The sequence below is a fragment of the Myotis yumanensis genome, unplaced genomic scaffold (genome assembly GCF_028538775.1).
Source record: "Myotis yumanensis isolate MYYU_CA2020_CCGP unplaced genomic scaffold, mMyoYum1.0.hap1 SCAF_13, whole genome shotgun sequence".
Lineage (NCBI taxonomy): Eukaryota > Metazoa > Chordata > Mammalia > Chiroptera > Vespertilionidae > Myotis > Myotis yumanensis.
Window position 1 is genome coordinate 57759602 of NW_027223764.1, and position 20280 is coordinate 57779881.

A 20280-nucleotide genomic window follows, 5' to 3' on the forward strand; every position below is an offset into this window, starting at 1 on the left:
CTGGACCCTTCCTTCCCCTGGTGCCTGCAGTGTCTACTCATGTGACCATTACAACACTCTGGCCTCCCAATTCCTTCAGCTTCTCACCCGCAGTGATGAGCTTATCTAAGTCACCTCGGCTGCCCTCTCAGTTTACAGAAAGGCAGTTCTCAGAACCCTAATGACCACCTGGGTGTGGGGGGAGTTGAGTTAAGGCACAAACGAAGGCCCCCTCTTACTGTCCCTCCAAAGATCCTAGACTCCCACCTGGGTTGTCAATAGACAGGTCACTGAGCAGAGCTGCAGGCCACAGTCACCATGCCAACCTTTATGGCCATCATAACAGGGCATTCTGCCTCCACAGGGCGGGGGAAGGGCTCAGCAGGTGGTGGGGGCACTTGCCCTAAGTTAGATTCTGGCCTCTTCTGCCCACAAGGCAGGTACGAGGTGGAGGCTCACCGGGTGCATTGGTCAAACAGCTGAGTGGCCAAGGCCCCTGGGCAAGGCAGAGGCAGCAAAGGTGGTGACCTAAAGTAACCTGAAGTGGCCTGGCATCCAGTGGAGTCACAGGGATGGCCAAGAAAATGGAGAGCGATGACCGCAAGGTGCTGGGCCCCATGCTTTTCTTGCTGCTGGTGATGCCTCCTCCCCTGAATGCAGGGAGCTCCTGGCCCAGAGTCCTGAGCTGGAGACATTTAAATCGCCACCTTGGCCAAGAATGGGAAGGCTTCAACCAGAGAGCCAGATATCACAGGAGCGAGAAAGACAAGTTCAGATACTGCAAGGGCAAGTTTGACCTCTACTTTGTAGTGGACAGGTGAGTGGCCTTCCTGTCATGGCCATGGATGTCCCTTAGTGCATCATTTTAGCCAGGGTTCAGTGGGCAGGAAGTAGCACAAGGGGACTCCAGTGCCTTAGAGTGGAAAGAGGACCAGTGTTGGTGAGACCAAAGGAACGAGGTCCCTCAGGCCTCTTTGTTGCTGAGGCAGAAGAAACATCCCAGGCCTCTGTTTCCAGGGACAGTTTGTTTAGGAAAGCCTAAAAGGACGCCTCTCTAGATGAGTTTCTGGATGGCTCCGTCCTCTATCACTATGGCCAGCAGCTGTGACCCACATGCCCCTGACGGAGCTGGAGGAACAAGGATTGCTAGGAGCCTCCTCCCAGCAGTTGTCAGAAGCTCACCCTGTGGGTTATGGGTTTGCTTTGTTTCACTGCGTTTTCACCCAATGACTTCTATGATTACTGGGACCCAGAGAGACTGCTGTGTGCTTCTGCAGGGCATTCGCTCAGTGTCACAGCTTAGAAGGGCCTCGCTTTGCTGCTGATAAGCGTTTTGCATGTCTCTCCTTCCTCCTGGACCCCCATCCTGAAGTTTGCGTGCACGCTCAGAACAGTGTGGGTGTCTGGTGTGTCCCTCAGAGGCTGGGCTGTGGATCAGGCACCATCTGGCCCTCAAAGAAGGAGGGGAGGAGCAGGGCTGTGGTCCTGGAGAGATTGCCTCGGTTCCATCCCCAACTCCTCTGCGGGGCTGAGAATACTCCTTATTGCTCAATGGCGTGGTGGCAGGGCAGCCACTGCCATCTTGAGGCACTAGCTAGTGCCCAAGGCCTGTCTCAGCGCTTCTGTCACCCTCTAAACCAGTGATGGCGAACCTATGACACGCATGTCAGAAGTGACACGCGAACTCATTTCTTTGGTTGATTTTTCTTTGTTAAATGGCATTTAAATATATAAAATAAATATCAAAAATATATATCTTTGTTTTACTATGGTTGCAAATATCAAAAAATTTCTATAGGTGACACGGCACCAGAGTTAAGTTAGGGTTTTTCAAAATGCTGACACGCCAAGCTCAAAAGGTTCGCCATCACTGCTCTAAACCATCCTGGCATGCAGAGCAGCGAAGGTGTTTCCAGGTGCAATTGCCTGCAAAAGGGCCACTCCTAGAGGTTGGATGCAGGAGCTCAGAGCCTGGTGATGGTCACAAGACTCAGGCTTCCTGCGCTGCCATCATTCCAGCATCCAGGTGGTACCTCTTCTGATTCCTCTGATTCTCCGTGGAGACTGATGATTGGGGTGGAGGAGGGATCATGTCCAGCCTACCAGTTGCTGAGAAAAGTCAGCAGAGCTGGGAGCCACCCTGCCCACAGCAGACCTCCTCACTGTCCGTGGAGGGCACCCTGAGATGCACTTGGCAGGGCTGACTGGCTGATCCTGACCACAGCCCAGCGGGGGGTGCTTCCCCTCCTGGATACTGGGCTCGGACATGGATCTGTAATGGGGGCAACTGGCAGCCTCTTGGGTCAGTCTGTGCAGAGTGCACTAGTGACCTCAAAGGGTCTCAGCTGACATCCTCTTATGGTGCCGTGGCCACACCCCTGGTCTCTGCTCACAGGACCAATGTGGGCACAGCCCAGCCTGGATGGATGAGGGAGGCTGCGAAGTGGAGGTGGGTCTGGGAACAGTCCTGAATGAACACACAGCAGATGTCAAGCAATGTGTTGCCCACTGTGCCCTGCCAGGAGCTGAGGGGGTGGTTCTATGTCCCTGTTTTAGGGTGCTGATACCGAGGCTTGGGGGGCTAGGGATTTGCTCAATGTCAGTCAAAGCTCGCTTCCTGCAAACCTTTAGATGGTGGCAGAGTGCTCCCCTGTTCTCTCTCCCAGGGAGGGTGGTACTTGGGGAAACTAGAAAGGCGCCATTGAATGGATTGCTGAGCCAGGGGCCAGGGTATTCTTACTTGTTGCCCCTCTCATCACCCCACCCCACCTCTTGCTCCTTTGGCTTCTTAAAGGGCTGGGAGGCAGCACTGGGCCCTCTGACCATGGCCGGCTGCGGCTGGAGCTCCACGTGAAGAGCATGGGCCTTGCCCTGAAGACTGGGAGGGCAGGGGAGCAAGGGAAGCCACTCAGGCCCCCGGACCCTTTTTCGGCTCCAGGATAGAGGTTCCTCCACATCACCCCAGGCACTGTCAGCCTTGACTCTTGCCATCCATGGGGCAGGACAGAATCCTGCTGGATTCTGTGAATGGAAGGAAGAGCTGAGGGTGTGCCAGAGAGAGCGCTCACACCCCCATGTCCCAGTCCCAGGCCATCAGTGAGGCCAATGGAGAGTCTGACACCACAGCACGCTTCTAGCCCCAGGGAACAGCCCCTTCTCCCTGGGGCTCTGCTCACCCAGGGGCTGGAAGAAGGCCTTGCTGCCCTCCAGGGACAGCTTGATGACAAGTTCTTGGAGGGTGACACTGGCTCCCTCCTGTGGCTGTGCCTGTGGCTCTGGGGTAAGGGGAGCAATGATCACTGAGGAGGGGGCCCAGCTCTGCACCAGGCAGACACCACTCACCAGTCAGGTGGCCCTGAGAAAGTCACCTCACCTCCTGTGCCCCAGTGTCCCCATCTCTACAGGGACCCTTTGCACCCCCCTCTCCAGGTTGGGGTGAGAGTGAAGGGGAGTGTAGGTATTCTGCTCAGCACAGCCCCGGATGCAACCTTGAGGATGAGGATGAAATGAAATGGGAGGGAAGGCAGTCACACACTCTGGAAACTCCCTGCACTCCAGGGGCCACACCCAGCCCTGACCCTGGCTCAGTTCTGTTCCCAGGGGCCCTTTGGGGTGAGGTGGGGTGCTGGTCAGACTCTTGTGCTGGTAGCTCTCCCATGGCTCTCTGCCCTTTCCCCCACGTGATGAGCAGTCCTGTTCATTCCTTTCTTCCCTTATCATTCAGCCACTCACACACTAGGCCCGAGCCGCTGCCCGGTCTGTGCCACTATTGGCACAGTGGGGATAAGGCAGAAAACAAACTAGACAAAACCCCGCTTTCCTGGAGCTTCCATGTTAGTGGAGAGACAGGACCTAAATGAAAGAGGACAGGAAGTGGTGTGTTAGCTGGGTGAGCACCAGAGGATGGCAGGTATCCTGTTGGAGGGGCCACTAAAGGGTGGTCAGGAAACCCCCTTGCACAGAGTGGAGGGCAAGGGGTGAGGGCTGGGTCCTTTCTGTTCAGAGCAGTTGTGTTTGTGGATCTTGTTAAAAACACTCTCAATTTGAGGGCACTGGGCAGAGACTCTGGATAGACCAGGGGGGTTGGCACAGGGTCTCTGGAGGAAGAGGTTGTGGTGTGGAATTGTAGGGTAGGGAGATGCTGAGGGGCCAGATGCTAGGTCTCATCTGAAGGTCCAGGCCACAGGCTGCCAAACAGGTTGCATGGGGGAGGACTGGTGTGGCCACAGCCCGAGTAAGAGAAGGTGTAGGAGCAGGCTCATCACTGTCTTCCTCACAACTGCGGGGAAATGTCAGCTCCTCTTTTTACAGATGAGAGGAGGAGGGGGCTCAGGGCCAGAGAATGACCCACCAAAGTCTACAGAAGGGGGATGGGTCAGGAGCTGAAAGTCTAGAGTGTCTGATACCAAACCAAATGTCAAAACCTCTGAGGCTGGGCCAGTGGTTGTGGGTTATCCATCATCTGCAGGAAGGTCTTGAGTGGTTTGCTCCCAGGTCACTGTCTATATTTCTTTCTTTTTTTTCATTGCATTTAATTTAATGATAATGAATAGGTCTCCCATGTGCCCACAGTATTGTCCAGTGGTCTATGAAGGCCCAGAAACCTCTGGCTAAGGAAGTGGCCTGTGCTATGCCCTGAACAATGAGGTCCTCTGGTGATCCCAGCAAATCAGTGTGTGAAGATGAGGGGACAGGCCCACTGTGGGCCCTGGGGTGCATTTAGGAGATAAGTTTTTAGCCTCTGGTGCATTTGTGGGTCACTGAAAGAAATGCTTTTACCAAAGGAGAGGTGGGTCAGACCTGTGTTTTTGAAAGAGCCCTGTCCTCCTTGGGAGAATGGATTAGAAGTGGGAAGAATGGAGATGTGGCTAGAGTGAAAAGGGAAAAGGTCCCAGGAGGTCACAGGAGGCCTTTGAAGATGGAGAAAGGCAGGTAGGAGCCCAAGCAGGTGTGCCCAATGGAAGGAGAATGGGGAGTCTGAACCCTGGGAGGAGCCACAGGAGTGGCACAGGTGGAGGAAGAGGCTCTGATATAAAGGATAAAAGCAGATCTTCAGGGTTCATCGATGCAGGAACATGCAGGGATGGGATATATCTCTATGGCTGTGCTGGGGGTGAATAGGGACTTACAGCTGCCACTCATAGTGTTAAAATGTGAGAATGTACTGCAGCATGCATGGCGCAATATCGGACTACATCTAGCCAGTGCTGTTGGGAGCACTCCACGACAGGATCCAGAGGCAAGGTTTTTATAGAGATGATACCGAAGGAAGGCAAAGAATGATATGAATGATTGCAGCTTAAACAGTTGAAGTATTTGGGAAAGGCTATTTTGCTGTTTGTTTTTGGTTGGCTCATGTCGGCCAGCGGCATTTAGAGCAACCTCAGTCGAATGGCCTCCTTGTTTATGAAGCATAACAATTGCCCCCCTTTGGTCATCCTCTCGTACATGAGAAATTGACCAACAATTTGTCATTAGACTTCTCAGTTACCATTAGAGGGATGCTGTTCTTGTCCAGGCCCGAAACTTACAGGTTGTGATGTCAGGTCATTGGGAGGACTGTCTGGCTCTCCAATCTTTGTCACCTTGTTTTTGTTTCTCCACGTGCATTGAGACCACCTGGTGCACTGCTGATGGCTGTGAGCATGTAGCTAAGAGCCCAAGAGAACACAGTACACAGGGAGACTACAGTGACCACTATTGGGAAGATAATAGAAAGAGACAGAAGATCATTTCTTAATCATGGCCCCATGACCCAAACCAATTCGCATCAAATGAATCAAAAAAATGTACCTGAGTGGCATCAACCTGTTTTAGCCAAGTGGTTTGTTTGTTAATTCTTATATTTGAGTTTCTTCATGTTTAGAAGGTGTTGATCCAGGTACAACAGGAGGCAATGCTATGGCATAGACTCTTCCTTGTTCAGCCAACAAGTCATCTAAACCATCCATCAGCTCAAAGGAACCAAAGAGGCATTTTTTGGAATGGCATATTTTGCTACCCCTTATTCACCACCTTTAAAATTTCCCTCACAAGCTTCATTGTCCAGAAGTTGAGTTGGTAGATCACTTGATCTCTTTGAGTCCATCTCTCAGTCCTGAGAAAAGGTCGGTTGAGTTAAATAGATGTACCTTAGTTCAGTAGGCAGTGCTGCAGGGGGCTCTCAAAGTTAGAGCTACATGGTATGAGCAACCAGGTACTTGATAAGAGGCATGTCTATGGAAATGAAAGAAAAGGTAATCGTTGGAGCAGACTGTATCAGAGGGCACCCAGCTGAGAAGACTTCCAGGCATTGGATTCTTCGACATTGGGCTCAAAGCATCTTTTGTAGTTTCAGTGTCTGGTGACATTGGGTGTTCTGGTGAGCGTCCTGGGCGGCTCACACAACATCAGGCCCTAGAGGTTGTCTGTGCATGAGCCTTTGTGGTGCTTTTCTCTGTTTATATCGAGTCGTCCAGCTTCCGTTTGCAGGGCTTTGAGGGAAAAGCCAGTTTTTGCTCATAGTGGTATCATGTGACAGGGGTGGGAAACAATTGGAAACATTAGTTTGGAGCAGCCGTGGGCAAACTACAGCCCGCGGGCCGGATCCAGCCCGTTTGAAATGAATAAAACTAAAAAAATAAAAGACCGTACTCTTTTATGTAATGATGTATATTTTGAATTTATATTAGTTCACACAAACACTCCATCCATGCTTTTGTTCCGGCCCTCCGGTCCAGTTTAAGAACCCATTGTGGCCCTCGAGTCAAAAAGTTTGCCCACCCCTGGTTTGGAGGGTTGTAGCCAGATATAGGAAGAAACTAGAATTTAGGATCTAATCCATCTTACAAGTAGATAACAAAAGACAATGAACAGGACTAGAAGCTGATGTCTGCTCAGGTGTGTTAGAGTTTTCTACTGAAACATAATTTTTCACTATGATTACCTCAATTTCTAGCAAAAGTAATTATAATAAGAATAATTTGTTTGCAAAGTAAGTCTAGTCTCATTAAACTTGGCATTATTATGTAAGTGCAGCAAGAATAGTGATTTCAAGTACATTCTTGAATATGATACCTTTGTTAAAGTTTTGGTGATATCTATGACAATTTATTGTGTCATGAAGTCCACATTAATAAAACTTAAAATTGGTAAAAAATAATCTAAGACTAGATTTTTAAAAGCTTCTTTAGTCTAAGAAGCCAAGCCAAGCATTTCCCAATTTCATCCTGTTACAAGAAGAACTGATTCTTATTGAACTTATACAAATACCTATATTGTCATGAAAAATAAGAAAACATTTTCAGTAAGAAATTTTGAATACTAGAGGGATCAGGGAGGGAGAAATATATGACTATTTCATTTTTCTTTATAAAAGTTTGCATTAACAAATTGCTGTAAGTTATGGATAAATTAAAAAAAGGAGAAAATTTTCTTTAAATCTGGGGGTAACCACAGAAGAACCAGAAATGTCTACTAGAATAATAAAATTATCTTCATCAGTTTATTCTGGCCTCATGAAAGTAATTTTAGATTATTTTGAAATGTCAGGTTCATCCTTGGAGATCAGCACATTGTGACCCAGTTTAGTCCTGTGATTTCAAGTCTGTCACCCTCTGCTTGTCCTAGTCCCACGCATGAGACACTTTAAAGAATAAGTACTTTTGTAATAGCATTAGAGTAAAACAGTAACTAATTCTAAATGTCCAAATACTTCAAAGTGGCCAAGGTTAAAAATGTGAGGAGGGTTCATCACAATACAATTGACAAGGAAATTTCCTTTATTGTAACATATAACATTTTAAGATAATAATTAAAATTATGACTAATAACGTTGTATGACATATTAGAGTTCTAAAAGTTTTATAAAATTTCTATAACACATTTCAATAACATATCCATATAAATGTAACTAAAGAAGTTTTAGCATTACTTTTAAAAAAATGTTTATTATTGCAAGCATTATAAATGTCCCCTTTTTTTGTTTGCTTTTTTTTCCCCATTGACTCCCCTCCATCCCATACCTGCCCCTCCCAGGCCTTCACCACTCTATTGTCTGTGTCCATAGGCTATGCATATATGCATGTAAGTTCCCTGGTTAATAATTTCCTTCCCACCCCCTAACCTTCATCCTACCCCTGAAATTCGCCAGTCTGCTCCGTGCTTCTATGTCTCTGGTTGTATTTTATGCATCAGTATATCTTGTTCATTAGATTCTACATATGAGTAAGATTATGTGGTACTTATCTTTCTCTGACTGGCTTATTTCACTTAGCATAATACTCTCCAGGTCCATCCATGCTGTTGCAAATGGTAAGAGTTCTTACTTTTTTATAGCTGCATAGTATTCCACTGTGTAGATGTACCATGGCTTCTTTATCTACTCATGTGCTGATGGGCACTTGGGCTATTTCCAAATCTTATTTATTGTAAATTGAACTGCTATGAACATAGGGGTGCATATATTCTTTCTGATTGGTGTTTCAGGTTTCTTCAGATATATTCCTAGAAGTGGGATCACTGGGTCAAATGGGAGTTCCATTTTTATTTTTTTTAGGAAACTCCATACTGTTCTCCACAGTGGCTGCACCAGTCTGCATTCCCACCAGCAGTGTACTAGGGTTCCCTTTTCTCCATATCCTCACCAGCACTTGTCATTTGTTGATTTATTGATGGTAGCCATTCTGACAGGTATGAGGTTTGCATCTCTCAGATGGTTAGTAACTTTGAACATTTTTTCATGTTTCTTGGCCTTTGGTATGTCCACTTTAGAGAAGTGTCTATTTAGGTCTTTTGCCCCTTTTTAAATTGGATTATTTGTCTTCCTTTAGTTAAGTTGTATGAGTTCTCTATATATTTTGGAAATTAACCCCTTATTGGATCTTCTCATTTTGTTGATGATTCTTTTGCTGTACAAAAGCTTTTAATTTTGATGTAGTCCTATTTGTTTATTTTCTCCTTAGTTTCCTTTGCTCTAGGAGATACATCAGCAAACATACTGTTACACACAATGTCTGAGATTTTGCACACTATGGTTGATTCAAAGATTTTTATGGTTTCATGACTTACATTAAAGTCTTTTATTCATTTTGAGTTTATTCTTATGTATGGTGTAAGTTGGTGGTCTAGTTTCTTCTTCTTCTTTTTTTTTTTGCATGTACCTGTCCAATTTCCCCAGCACCATTTATTAAAGAGACTGTCTTGACTCTAATGTATACTCTTGTCTCCTTTGTCAAATATTAATTGAGCATAATGGTGTGGGTCTATTTCTGGGTTCTTGTTCTCTTCTATTGAACTACATGCCTGTTCTTATGCCAATACCAGGCTGTTTTGAGCACAGTGGCTTTGTAGTATAACTTGATATCTGGTATTGTGATTCTTCTAAATTTGTTCTTCTTTCTCTAGATTGCTGTGGATATTTGGGGTCTTTTTTGGTTCTATATAAATTTTTGGATTGTTGGTTCTAGGTTTGTGAAATATGTCTTTGGAATTTTAATAGGGACTACATTGTATCTGTATATTGCTTTGGGTAGTATGGACATTTTAATGATGTTGATTCTACCAGTCCACAAACTTGGTATATTCTTCCACTTGTTAATATTTTCCTCTATCTCTTTTTTCACTGTCCTATAGTTTTCCAAGTATAGGTCTTTATTCCTTGGTTAAGTTTATTCCTAAGAATCATAATTTTTTTGTTGCAATTGAAAATGGTAAATTTTTTTTACCTTCTCTTTATGAGAGTTCATTGGTGGTGTATAAAAAGCCATAGATTTCTGGGTGTTGATTTTGTATCGTGCTACTTTACCAAATTCACTTATTAAATCTAATAGTTTTTAATAAAGTCTTAGGGTTTTCTATGTACAATATCATGTCATCAGCGAATAATGACAGTTTATTTCTTCCTTTCCAATTTGGATGCTGTTTATTTTTTCTTCTTGTCTGATCACTGTGGCTAGGACTTCCAGTACTATGTTGAACAAGAGTGGTGAAAGCAGACGTTCCTGTTTTGTTCCTGCTCTTAGGGGGAATGGTTTTAGTTTTTTTCCAATTGAGTATGATGTTGGCTGTAGATTTGTCATATATGGTCTTTATTATGTTGAGGTATGATCCCTCTATTCCCACTTTGCTGAGAGTTTTTATCAAAAAGGTGTGTTGGATTTTGCAGAATGCTTTTTCTGCTTCTATTGATATGATCATGTGATTTTTATTTTTCAATTTGTTCATGTGATGTATCACAGTTAGTGATCTGTGAATATTGTACCAGCCTTGCATCCCTGGAATAAATCCCACTTGGTCGTGGTGTATGATCTTTTTATGTATTTGCTGGATCTGATTTGCTAATATTTGCTGGGGTCCAACCCCAACTGGTCCAGGGATCTCCAAAGGTGTGGACGGAGTCGGCGAAGAATGAATGACATGGAAACTGGTTTCAGTTCATCAGCATAGCGAGGTTCTCCCTCCAGGATCTCCAGTGAAGTTCTGGTTAGGAACTCCAACCAAGTTCTGGTCAGGATCTCCAACCAAGTTCTGGTGCCATGTTCTCTTGCTACGTTCTCCATCCAGCTTCTCCAGCCAGGTTCTCCAGGTTCTCCAGCCAAGTTCTGTAGCCAGGTTCTGGTTTGGTTCTCCAGCCATGTTCTGTAGCCATGTTCTCTTGCTAGGTTCTCCAGCCAGGGTTTCCAAATTCTCCAGCCAGGTTCAGTCACCAGGTTCTCCAGCCAGGATCTTTGTCCATGTTCTCTGGCTAGGTTCTGGTTAGGATCTGATGTTTATTGTCTTGTTACATCCGTATTTATACCAGCCGATTTTAATCCTGTCAATTTCTATTACAAAGGTTAGGGCGTTTCTTATCTCCATTCCAGGGAGTAAAGATTATGTAGCTTAACTACCCGCCTGGCACTTAATTTAGGGGTTGTATCCCCTCCCTAACCTCAGGGAAAAATTCCTACCTGGGGAAACAACCTTTCTCGGAGAGGTGACTTTGGTTAAAACACATAGCGCCAAGAAGGGGAGCAAACATCTTAAGAACAGTATGCCATATACGCCAGGTCCCTTGAAACAGCAAGGATGGACCGGCTCCCGGCAAATATTTTGTTGAGGATTTTAGCATCTATGTTCATTAGGGATATTGGCCTGTAATTCTCTTTCTTTGTAGTGTCTTTTTCAGGTTTTGGAATTAGGATAATGCTGGCCTCATGGAAAGAGCTTGGAAGAGATATTTCCTCTTAAATTTTTTGGAATAGTTTGAGGAGGACAGGTGTTAGTTCCTCTTTAAATGTGTGGTAAAACTCCCCTGTGAATCCAGCTGGACCAGAGTTTTTGTTCGCTAGGAGATTTTTTTATTGTTATTATTACTGCTTCAATTTCATCAGTAGTTATCAGCCTAATCAAGTTTTCTGATTCTTCAAGTTTAAGTTTTTGAAGATTGTATTTTTCAAGGATTATATCCATTTTATCTAGGTTGTCCAGTTTGTTGGTTTATAGTCACTCACAGTATTTTTTATGATATTTTTTATTTCTGTGGAGTCAATTGTTACTTCACCTCTTTCATTTCTGATTTTGTTTATTTGGGTCCTCTCTCTTTGTTACTTGATGAGTCTGACTAAAGGTTCATCAATCTTGTTCCTCTTTTCAAAGAACCAGCTTTTGGTTTTATTGAACTTTTTATTATTGTTGTTTTGTTTTAGTCTCTATGTCATTTATTTCCACTCTGATCTTTATTATTTCCTTTTTTTACTTATTCTGGACTTTTCTTGATGTTCTCTTTCTAATTCTTTATGTTGTAGGGTTAGATAACTTATTAAAAGTTTTTCTTGTTTTTTGAGGTAGGCCTGTAATGCTATGAACTTCCCCTTTTAGGACTGTATTCAATGTGTCCCATAGAATTGGGGTTGCTATGTGCTTATTTAATTTGTTTCCAGGATGTTTTTATTTCTTCTTTGATCTCTTTGGTAACCTATTCATTGTTTAATAGCAATGTATTTAGCCTCCATGTGTTTGAATGTTCTTGAGTATTTTAATTTAGTTGATTTCTAATTTCATGCCATTGTTATCTGAGAAGAAGGTTGACATGATTTCAATCTTCTTGAACTTGCAGAGATGTAGTTTGTGTCCTAATATGTGGTCCATCTTTGAAAATATCCCAGGTGCACTTGAGAAGAATGTATATTCTGTAGCTTTGGGGTGACATGTTCTGAAAATGTCAGTTAATTCCATCTGATCTATGTGTCATTTAGGATTGCTATTTCCTTGTTGATTTTTTGTCTAGAAGATCTATCCAGTGATGTAAGTTAAGTGTTAAAGTACCCTACTATGATTGTATTGCTATTGATATCTCCATTGAAATTCTCTAGAAATATATATATATGAAAGCTCCAATATTAGGTGCATATATGTTTAGCAGAGTTATATCTTCTTGTCGTATCAATCCCTTTAGTATTATGAAATGGCCTTCTTTATCTCTTGTTCTGGTCTTCACTTTGAAGTCTATTTTGTCACATATGAGTATTATTACCCCAGCTTTTTTCATTTCCATTTCTCTTCACTTTCATTCTGTGTGAGTCTTTTGTACTGTGGTGGGTCTCTTGTAGACAGCATATATATGGATCATGTTTTCTTATCCATTCAGCTACCATATGTCTTTTGATTGTTGCATTTAAACCACTTGTATTTAAGGTTATTACAGACTAGAGGCCCAGTGCACAAAAATTTGTGCACTCGGGGAGGGGTCCCTCAGCCCGGCCTATGCCCTCTCACAGTCTGGGACCCCTCAGAGTATGTCCACCTGCTGACTTAGGCACGCTCCCTGGGGGATTGGGCCAAGCTGGCAGTCAGACATCCCTCTGGCAGCCCGGCAGCCCTCGGGGGATGTCCACTTGCCAGCGGGGAGCAAGCCTAAGCTGCAGTCAGACATCCTTAGTGCTGCTGAGGAGGCAGGAGAGGCTCCCACCACCACTGCTGTACTGGCAGCTGTCAGCCTGGCTTGTGGCTGAGCAGAGCTCCCCTGGGGGAGTGCACTGATCACCAGGGGGCAGCTCCTGCATTGAGCATCTGCCCCCTGGTGGTCAGTGTGTGTCATAGTGACCAGTCATTCCCAGTCATTCTGCTGTCAGGGTCAATTTGCATATTACCCTTTTATTATATAGGATAGAGGCCTGGTGCATAGGTGGGGGCCGGCTGGTTTGCCCTGAAGAGTGTCCCGGATCAAGGTGGGGTCCCCGCTGGAGTGCCTGGCCAGCCTGGGTGAGGGGCTGATGGGTGTTTGCAGGCTGGTCACACCCCCTTCAGGGTGGGGGTCCCCACTGGGGTGCCTGGCCAGCCTGCGTGAGTGGCTGATGGCTGTTTGCAGGTTGGTCAAGCCCCCCCCGCCAGTGGGGACCCTCACTCCATGGAGGTTTGGCCAGCCTGGGTGAGGGGCTGATGGCTGTTTGCAGGCTGGCCACACCCTCTTTAGGGTGGGGGGTCCCCACTGGGGTGCCTGGCCAGTCTGGGTGAGGGGCTGAGGGCCATTTTCAGGCTGGCCAAGCTCCCAGGTGATGGAAGCTCCCAGTCTCTCCTTTGCCATTGTTTTTGCAAAGTTCTGAGCCCTTTTTATTTTCTAGGAATGCCTCATAAGTGGATAACTTGTCTAGGTTAAGTTTCCCACTGTCCACAATTGATTGATAAGGTTCAGCAACTTGTTAACATGAAAACAGGAGTGTTGTTTTAATTTATAGTTATTTCCTAGGTGGAGGAGTCAAAGATGATTTGAATGCAAAGAAACCCATTTTTGCTGTAGGTGTTTTTTGTTTGTTTATTTTTTTGTTCTTATATTAAAACAAAATTTTATCTATCTTACGTTTTACACTGGACCCAAACTATTTTTAAGTTGGACTCAGTCTGGTTTAACTCAGAGAACTAGTAACATTTGTCAGACCCTGACTCACTCTGGACTCACCCCCCAAAAAAGAAATTTTCAAATGAAGTCAGAGAGCTCATATTGCAAAATATGTGAGGTTCAGATGTCCAAGAGGCATTTACCCACAATGCTTAGGTGCATCAAGAAAGTAGTGAGTGCAATGGGCACATAAGATACATATGCCTGGTTGCTTATTGCTCTTGGGATTAATTGGGGCTCTTCTTCAGATCCCACTCTATAATCAAAATGGAATAAAAATCATATGATCGGCCCTAACCGGTATGTCTCAGTAGATAGAGCATTGACCTGTGGACTGAAGGGTCCCAGGTTCAATTCTGGTCAAGGGCATGTACCTTGGTTGTGTGCACATCCCTAGTAGGGGGTGTGCAGGAGGCAGCTGATCAATGTTCTCTCTCATCGATGTTTCTAACTCTCTATTCCTCTCCCTTCCTCTCTGTAAAAAAAATCAATAAAATATATTTCTAAAAAATTATATGATCGTATCGATAGGTGCAGAAAATCATTTGATAAGATACAGCATCCATATATGATTAAAACACTCAATAACATGGACATACAAGGAAAATACCTCAGCATAATAAAAGCCACATATGGCACACCTTCAGCTAATATCATACTCAATGGAGAAAAAATGAAAGCTTTTCCTCTAAGATCAGGAACAAGACAAGGATGCCCACTCTCACCACTCCTATTCAACATAGTGCTGGAAGTCCTATATTTTAAACAGAACAATCAGACACAATAAATAAATAAAAGGCATCCAAATTGGGGTGGAAGAAGTAAAAGTGTCACTTTTTACAGATGAAATGATTCTGTACATAGAAAACCTTAAAGACTCCACCAAAAAAAACTATTAGAAATAATAAACAAGTACAGTAAAGTTGTAGGATACAAAATCAATGAACAAAAATCATTGACCTCCTATATACTAACAAAAATTTCAGCAAAAGAAATAGAATAAAATTTTGCGATTGCAACAAAAAGAATAAAATACCTAGTAATAAACTTAAGAAAGGATGTGAAGTACCTATGTACTGAAAACTACAAAGCATTATTAAAAGAGATTGAAAAAGAAATAATGAAATAAAAAATATTCTGTGTTCATAAATTTGAAGAATCAATATAGTTAAAATGATTATATTGCCCAAACAATATGCAGATTTAATGCAATCCCCATTAAAATCCTATTGAATTTTTTTTAATGAAGCAAAAAATTATCAGATTTGTAAGGAACCACAAAAGACTGAATAGAAAAAAACAATCCTGAGAAAAAAGAATGAAACCAGAGGTATCACACTCCCTGTCTTCAACTGTTACTACAGAGCAATGGTAATCAAAACAGCATGATATTGGCAGAAAAGCAGACACATAGACTAATCGAACAGAGTTGAAAGCCCAGAAAGAAATTATATATATATATATATATATATATATATATATGCAAATAATTGTTGACAAAGAAGTCAATGCATACAATGGATAAAAGAAAACCTTTTCAATAAATGGTGCTGAGAAAATTGGAAAGCCACATGCAAAAGAATGAAACTAGACTAGTGTTTGTCCCTATATACAAAAAATAACTCAAAATGGATCAAAGACCTAAATATAAGACCTGAAACAATAAATTACATAGAAGAAAACATAGATACTAAATTTAGGTACCTTGGTCTTAGAAAAGATTTTGTGAATTTTACCCCAAAAGCAAGGGAAGTAAAGGCAAAAATAAATGAATGGGACTATAGTCCGTGGGACTATATCTAACTAAAAAGCTTCTGCAGAGCAAAAGCAATTGACAACAAAACAAAAAGACTACCTACTGAATGGGAGAAGATATTTGCAAATGTCAGTCCCAACAAAGGGTTAGTATGCAAAATATATAAAGACCTAATACAGCTCAACACAAACAAGCAATCCAATTAAAAATGGGCAGGGGACCTAAAAAGACACTTTTCCTCAGAAGACAAATATATGAAAAGATGCTCAACTTTACTAGCTATTGGGGAAATGCAAATAAAAACTACAATGAGATACCCCCTCACACCTGTTAGAATGGCTATTATCAACAAGATAAGTAATAACAAGTGTTATAGAGGTAGTGGAGAAAAAGGATGTCTGCTTTCACCTTTGTTCTATATAGTACTGGCAATCCTAGCCACAGCAATCGGACAAGAAGAAAAGATAAAAGGCATCCAAATTGGAAAGGAAGAAGTAAAACTGTCAGTATTCACAGATGACATGATGGCCTACATAGAAAACCCTAAAGACTCCACCAGAAAATGACCAGACTTAACAAATGAATTCATCAAGGTAGCAGGATACAAAATCAACATCCAGAAATAAATGGCATTTTTATACACCAATAATGAACTCTCAGAAAGAGAAACTAAAAAAGCAATCCCATTTACCATTGTAACAACAACAAGATACCTAGGAATAAACTTAACCAAGGAGGTTGGGGAGGGAGGTCCAGAAGGTGGGGTACTTCAGGGTGGGGTGGGGGTCCCTGAAGAGCCGAGGGTGAGGACAGGGACTTGGGGAGGCTGGGGCCTGCGGCGGGGCTCCCTTCGAAGACTTTCAACTTGTGTGAGTACTTTGTCCTGAGATGGGTCTCTTATAGACAGCATATATATGGATCATGTTTTCTTATCCATTCAGCTACCCTATGTATTTTGATTGGAATATTTAACCCATTTACACTTAAGGTTATTATTGATAGGTACTTATTTATTGCCATTTTTATTCTTTATGCTCATATTCTCTATTTCTTCTTATTATTACAACAGTCCCTTTAACATTTCTTGTAATCATGGTTTGGTGGTAATAAACTCCTTTAGCTTTTTTTTTTGTCTATGAAGCTCTTTATTTTGAATGATAGCCTTGCTGGATAGAGTAGTCTTGGTTTTGGATCCTTGCTTTTCATTACTTTGAATACTTCACATCATTCCTTCTGGCCTGTAGAGTTTCTGTTGAGAAATCAGCTGACAGCCTTATGGGATCTCCTTTGCAGGTAACAAATTGTTTTTCTCTTGCTGCTTTCAAGATTCCTTTTCTTTAATTTTTAGCATTTTAACTATGATGTGTTTGGGTGTAAGCCTCTTTTGGTTTTTGTTGCTTGGGACGAACTCTCTGTGCTTCCTGAACTTGCGTGATGTTTTCCTTCACCAGGTTAGGGAAATTTTCTGCCACTATTTCTTCAAAGAGGTTCTCCATTCCTTGCTCACGTTCTCTCCTTCTGACACTCCTATGATGTGTATATTGTTACATTTCATGTTGTCCCACAGCTCCCTTAAACTGTCTTTCTGTTTTCTAATTGTTTTTTTCTTTTTGGTTCTCTGAGTGAGTGATTTTTTTTCTCCCCTGTCTTCTAATTTGCTGACCCAATCCTCAGCTTCCTCTAATATGCTGTTTATTCCTTCCAGTGTATCCTTTATTTCTGCTATGTCATTCTTCATTTCTGACTGGTTGTTTCTCATAGTTTCTATATCTTATTCTGAACTCTATATCTGATAAACTGCTTATCTCCATTTCATTTAGCTCTTCTGAAGAATTTTCTCATTCTTTCATTTGGGGCTTGTTTCTTTGTCTCCCCATTGGCTACTTGTTTATGTTTGTGTCTATGTATTAGGTAGATCTGTTATGACTCCAAGTATTTGTAAGTTGTCCTTATGTAGCAGGTGATCTGTGATCATCAGACTTGAGTGCTCTAATAACGTCCCTTGTGTGTGTTGTGTAGGCCCTTCTGTTGTAATTGTGCCTTGATGACTATTGGCTCATGCATGCATGGGCTCAACCCTCAGGCTAGCTGACAGAAAGGCTCAATACCCAACATAGTGTGTAGGCTGCTGTGCAGGTGTTTATCACTTGAACTGGAATTCACCTCAGCAGGGTTTGGAGATGCCAATATCTCCTTGTGGATACACTGCTTGCGAAGCTTATTGGATCCTGCTCTGTTGTTGCCTGGAGATGACCACTATGCTTATTGGATTTGGGCCTCTTTGGAGGGTCTATGGTGCAGACCAATGACAGGTGCTATTTGCTGTTTGTGACTGTCCTTGGGTACCCTGTTTGGAGCTACCAATGATCTGCCGCTGTGGCTCCCTCTGGGGGACTGAGTGTGTGTGGAAATGACTGAGCTGAGCACCAAAGTCTGCTTTTTCTAGCCCCATGCCCAGAAGAAGATCAGGCAGAGACTTGAGGCACCCAGAGTTTTGCCTCTGTCTGCAGGCTGATTGTTAGTCTCAGCCGCTTAATGAGCCTCAAGCTGTAGACCTCAGTAGGGCATAAAATCCACATTGTGGGGTGAAAGGGTTTCCAATGAGTGGGGCAATTTATGCCTCCCAGGCAAAAGCTGGCCTGATGGGAAAGTTCTGAGAAAGAAGGCTTCTGTAGCATGGGGAAATGAGTCAGCACAGGAATTCTGGTGGCTGTCTTCTCAGCTCTATCTCCAGAGCCACCAACCCCAGATTCTCTTTATGTCGCACTAATCCTCCCTCTGGGGGAGTCCAAGGTGAGTGGCTGTAAACAAAATTTAGTGCAATGCCTCTTTAAGGGGCTGCCTGTCTTTCTAGCCATATCTCCCTGCCAAACAGAACCCCTGGAGCTTTTTACAGGCAGATGTTATGTTGGCACCTTTTCCAGTTCTTTTACTTTAGGTTGGGGAGCCCAGCTTGGGGTTTAGAGCCAAGACTTCTCAGTGGGAACCCCCATACCTGAGATATCCTTCCAGAAAGTCAGCTGCTCCTGTGGGAGCCCAGCAAGTGATTTTGTGCCTCCTCACTTCCTACTAGTCTTAATGTGGTCTCCTACTTATGTCCTTGATGATAAGGATTCTCTGGAGCTAGTCTTCAATTAGTTATTCAGGATCATTTGTCTATATTTTAATTGTAATTCCAGTTTGGTTCTGGGAGAATGTCAGTGTACCTTCCACTTAATCTGGCACCATTTTGAAATCTATGCTATCTCTACTATTTTTCTCAATTTTATTTTTAAATTTAAGAGAAAATGCTTGACAATACATTTAAAATCAAGCACAATTACAAAGTACATAAGAAAAACTTGAGGCTCTTGCCCCTGACCTCCCCACTTCTTTTTTTATCTTTAATTTCTTTATTGGTTGAGGTATTACAAATTTGTCTTCATCCCCCCATTAACTTCCAACCTCTCCCCTGCCACTCATGCTCTCATCCCCCTGCTGTCCCTGTCCATTGGTTTGGCTTATATGCACACATACAAGTCCTTTGGTTGATCTCTTCCCCTTACCTCCACCCTCCCCTACGTTCCCTCTGGGGATTGATAGTCTGATTGCTATTTCTCTGTCTTTGGATCTGTCCCTGTTCATCAGTCTATGTTGTTCTCCATATTCCACAAATGAATGAGATCCTGTGGTATTTATCTTTCTCTGTCTGGCTTATTTCACTTAGCATAATGCTCTCCAGTTCCATCCATGCTGTTGCAAATGGCAAGAATTCCGTCTTTTTTACAGTAGTGTTGTATTCCATTGTGTAGATGTACCACAGTTTTTTAATCCATTCATCTGTTGATGGGCACTTAGGCTGTTTCCAAATCTTAGCTAGGGTGAATTGTGCTGCTATGAATATAGGGGTGCATATATCCTTTCTGATTGGTGTTTCTGGTTTCTTGGAATATATTTCTAGAAGTGGGATCACTGGGTCAAACGGAAGTTCCATTTTTAGTTTTTTGAGGAAACTCCATATTGTTCTCCACAGTGGCTGCACCAGTCTGCATTCCCACCAGCAGTGCAGAAAGGTTCCTTTTTCTCCACATCCTCTCCAACACTTGTGGTTTGTTGATTTGTTGATGATAGCCATTCTGACAGGTGTGAGATGACATTGCATTGTCGTTTTGATTTGCATCTCTCCTATAATTAGTGACTTTGAGCATGTTTTCATATGTCTTTCGGCTTTCTGGATGTCCTCTTTCGAAAAGTGTCTATTTAGGTCTGTTGCCCATTTTTTTTATTGGATTGTTTATCTTCCTTTTGTTAAGTTGCATGAGTTTCCTGTAAATGTTGGAAATTAAACCCTTATTGGTGATAACATTGGCAAATATGTTCTCCCATGCAGTGGGCTTTCTTGTTGTTTTGTTGACGGTTTCCTTTGCTGTGCAGAAGCTTTTTATTTTGATGTAGTCCCATTTGTTTATTTTCTCTTTAGATTCCATTGTCCTAGGAGCTGTATCAGAGAAGAAATTCCTTCGGCATATGTTTGCGATTTCGCTGCCTATGGATTCCTCTAGTATTTTTATGGTTTCCCATCTTACGTTTAAGTCCTTTATCCATTTTGAGTTTACTTTTGTGTATGGTGTGAGTTGGTGGTCTAGTTTCATTTTTTTGCATGTATCTGACCAATTCTCCCAACACCATTTATTGAAGAGACTGTCTTGAC

The 20280-nt window shown here is 43.0% G+C and overlaps 1 protein-coding gene across 1 annotated transcript in view; it reads left to right on the forward strand.

Moving 5' to 3' along the window:
• Positions 1-551: 551 nt before the first annotated feature.
• Positions 552-20280, forward strand: part of LOC139021561 (anthrax toxin receptor-like) — a 69403-nt gene continuing 49674 nt past the window's right edge. The window contains exon 1 of the mRNA XM_070431947.1: positions 552-796. Within this exon, the coding sequence (XP_070288048.1) occupies positions 552-796 (245 nt within the window). The remainder of the gene's footprint in view (positions 797-20280) is intronic.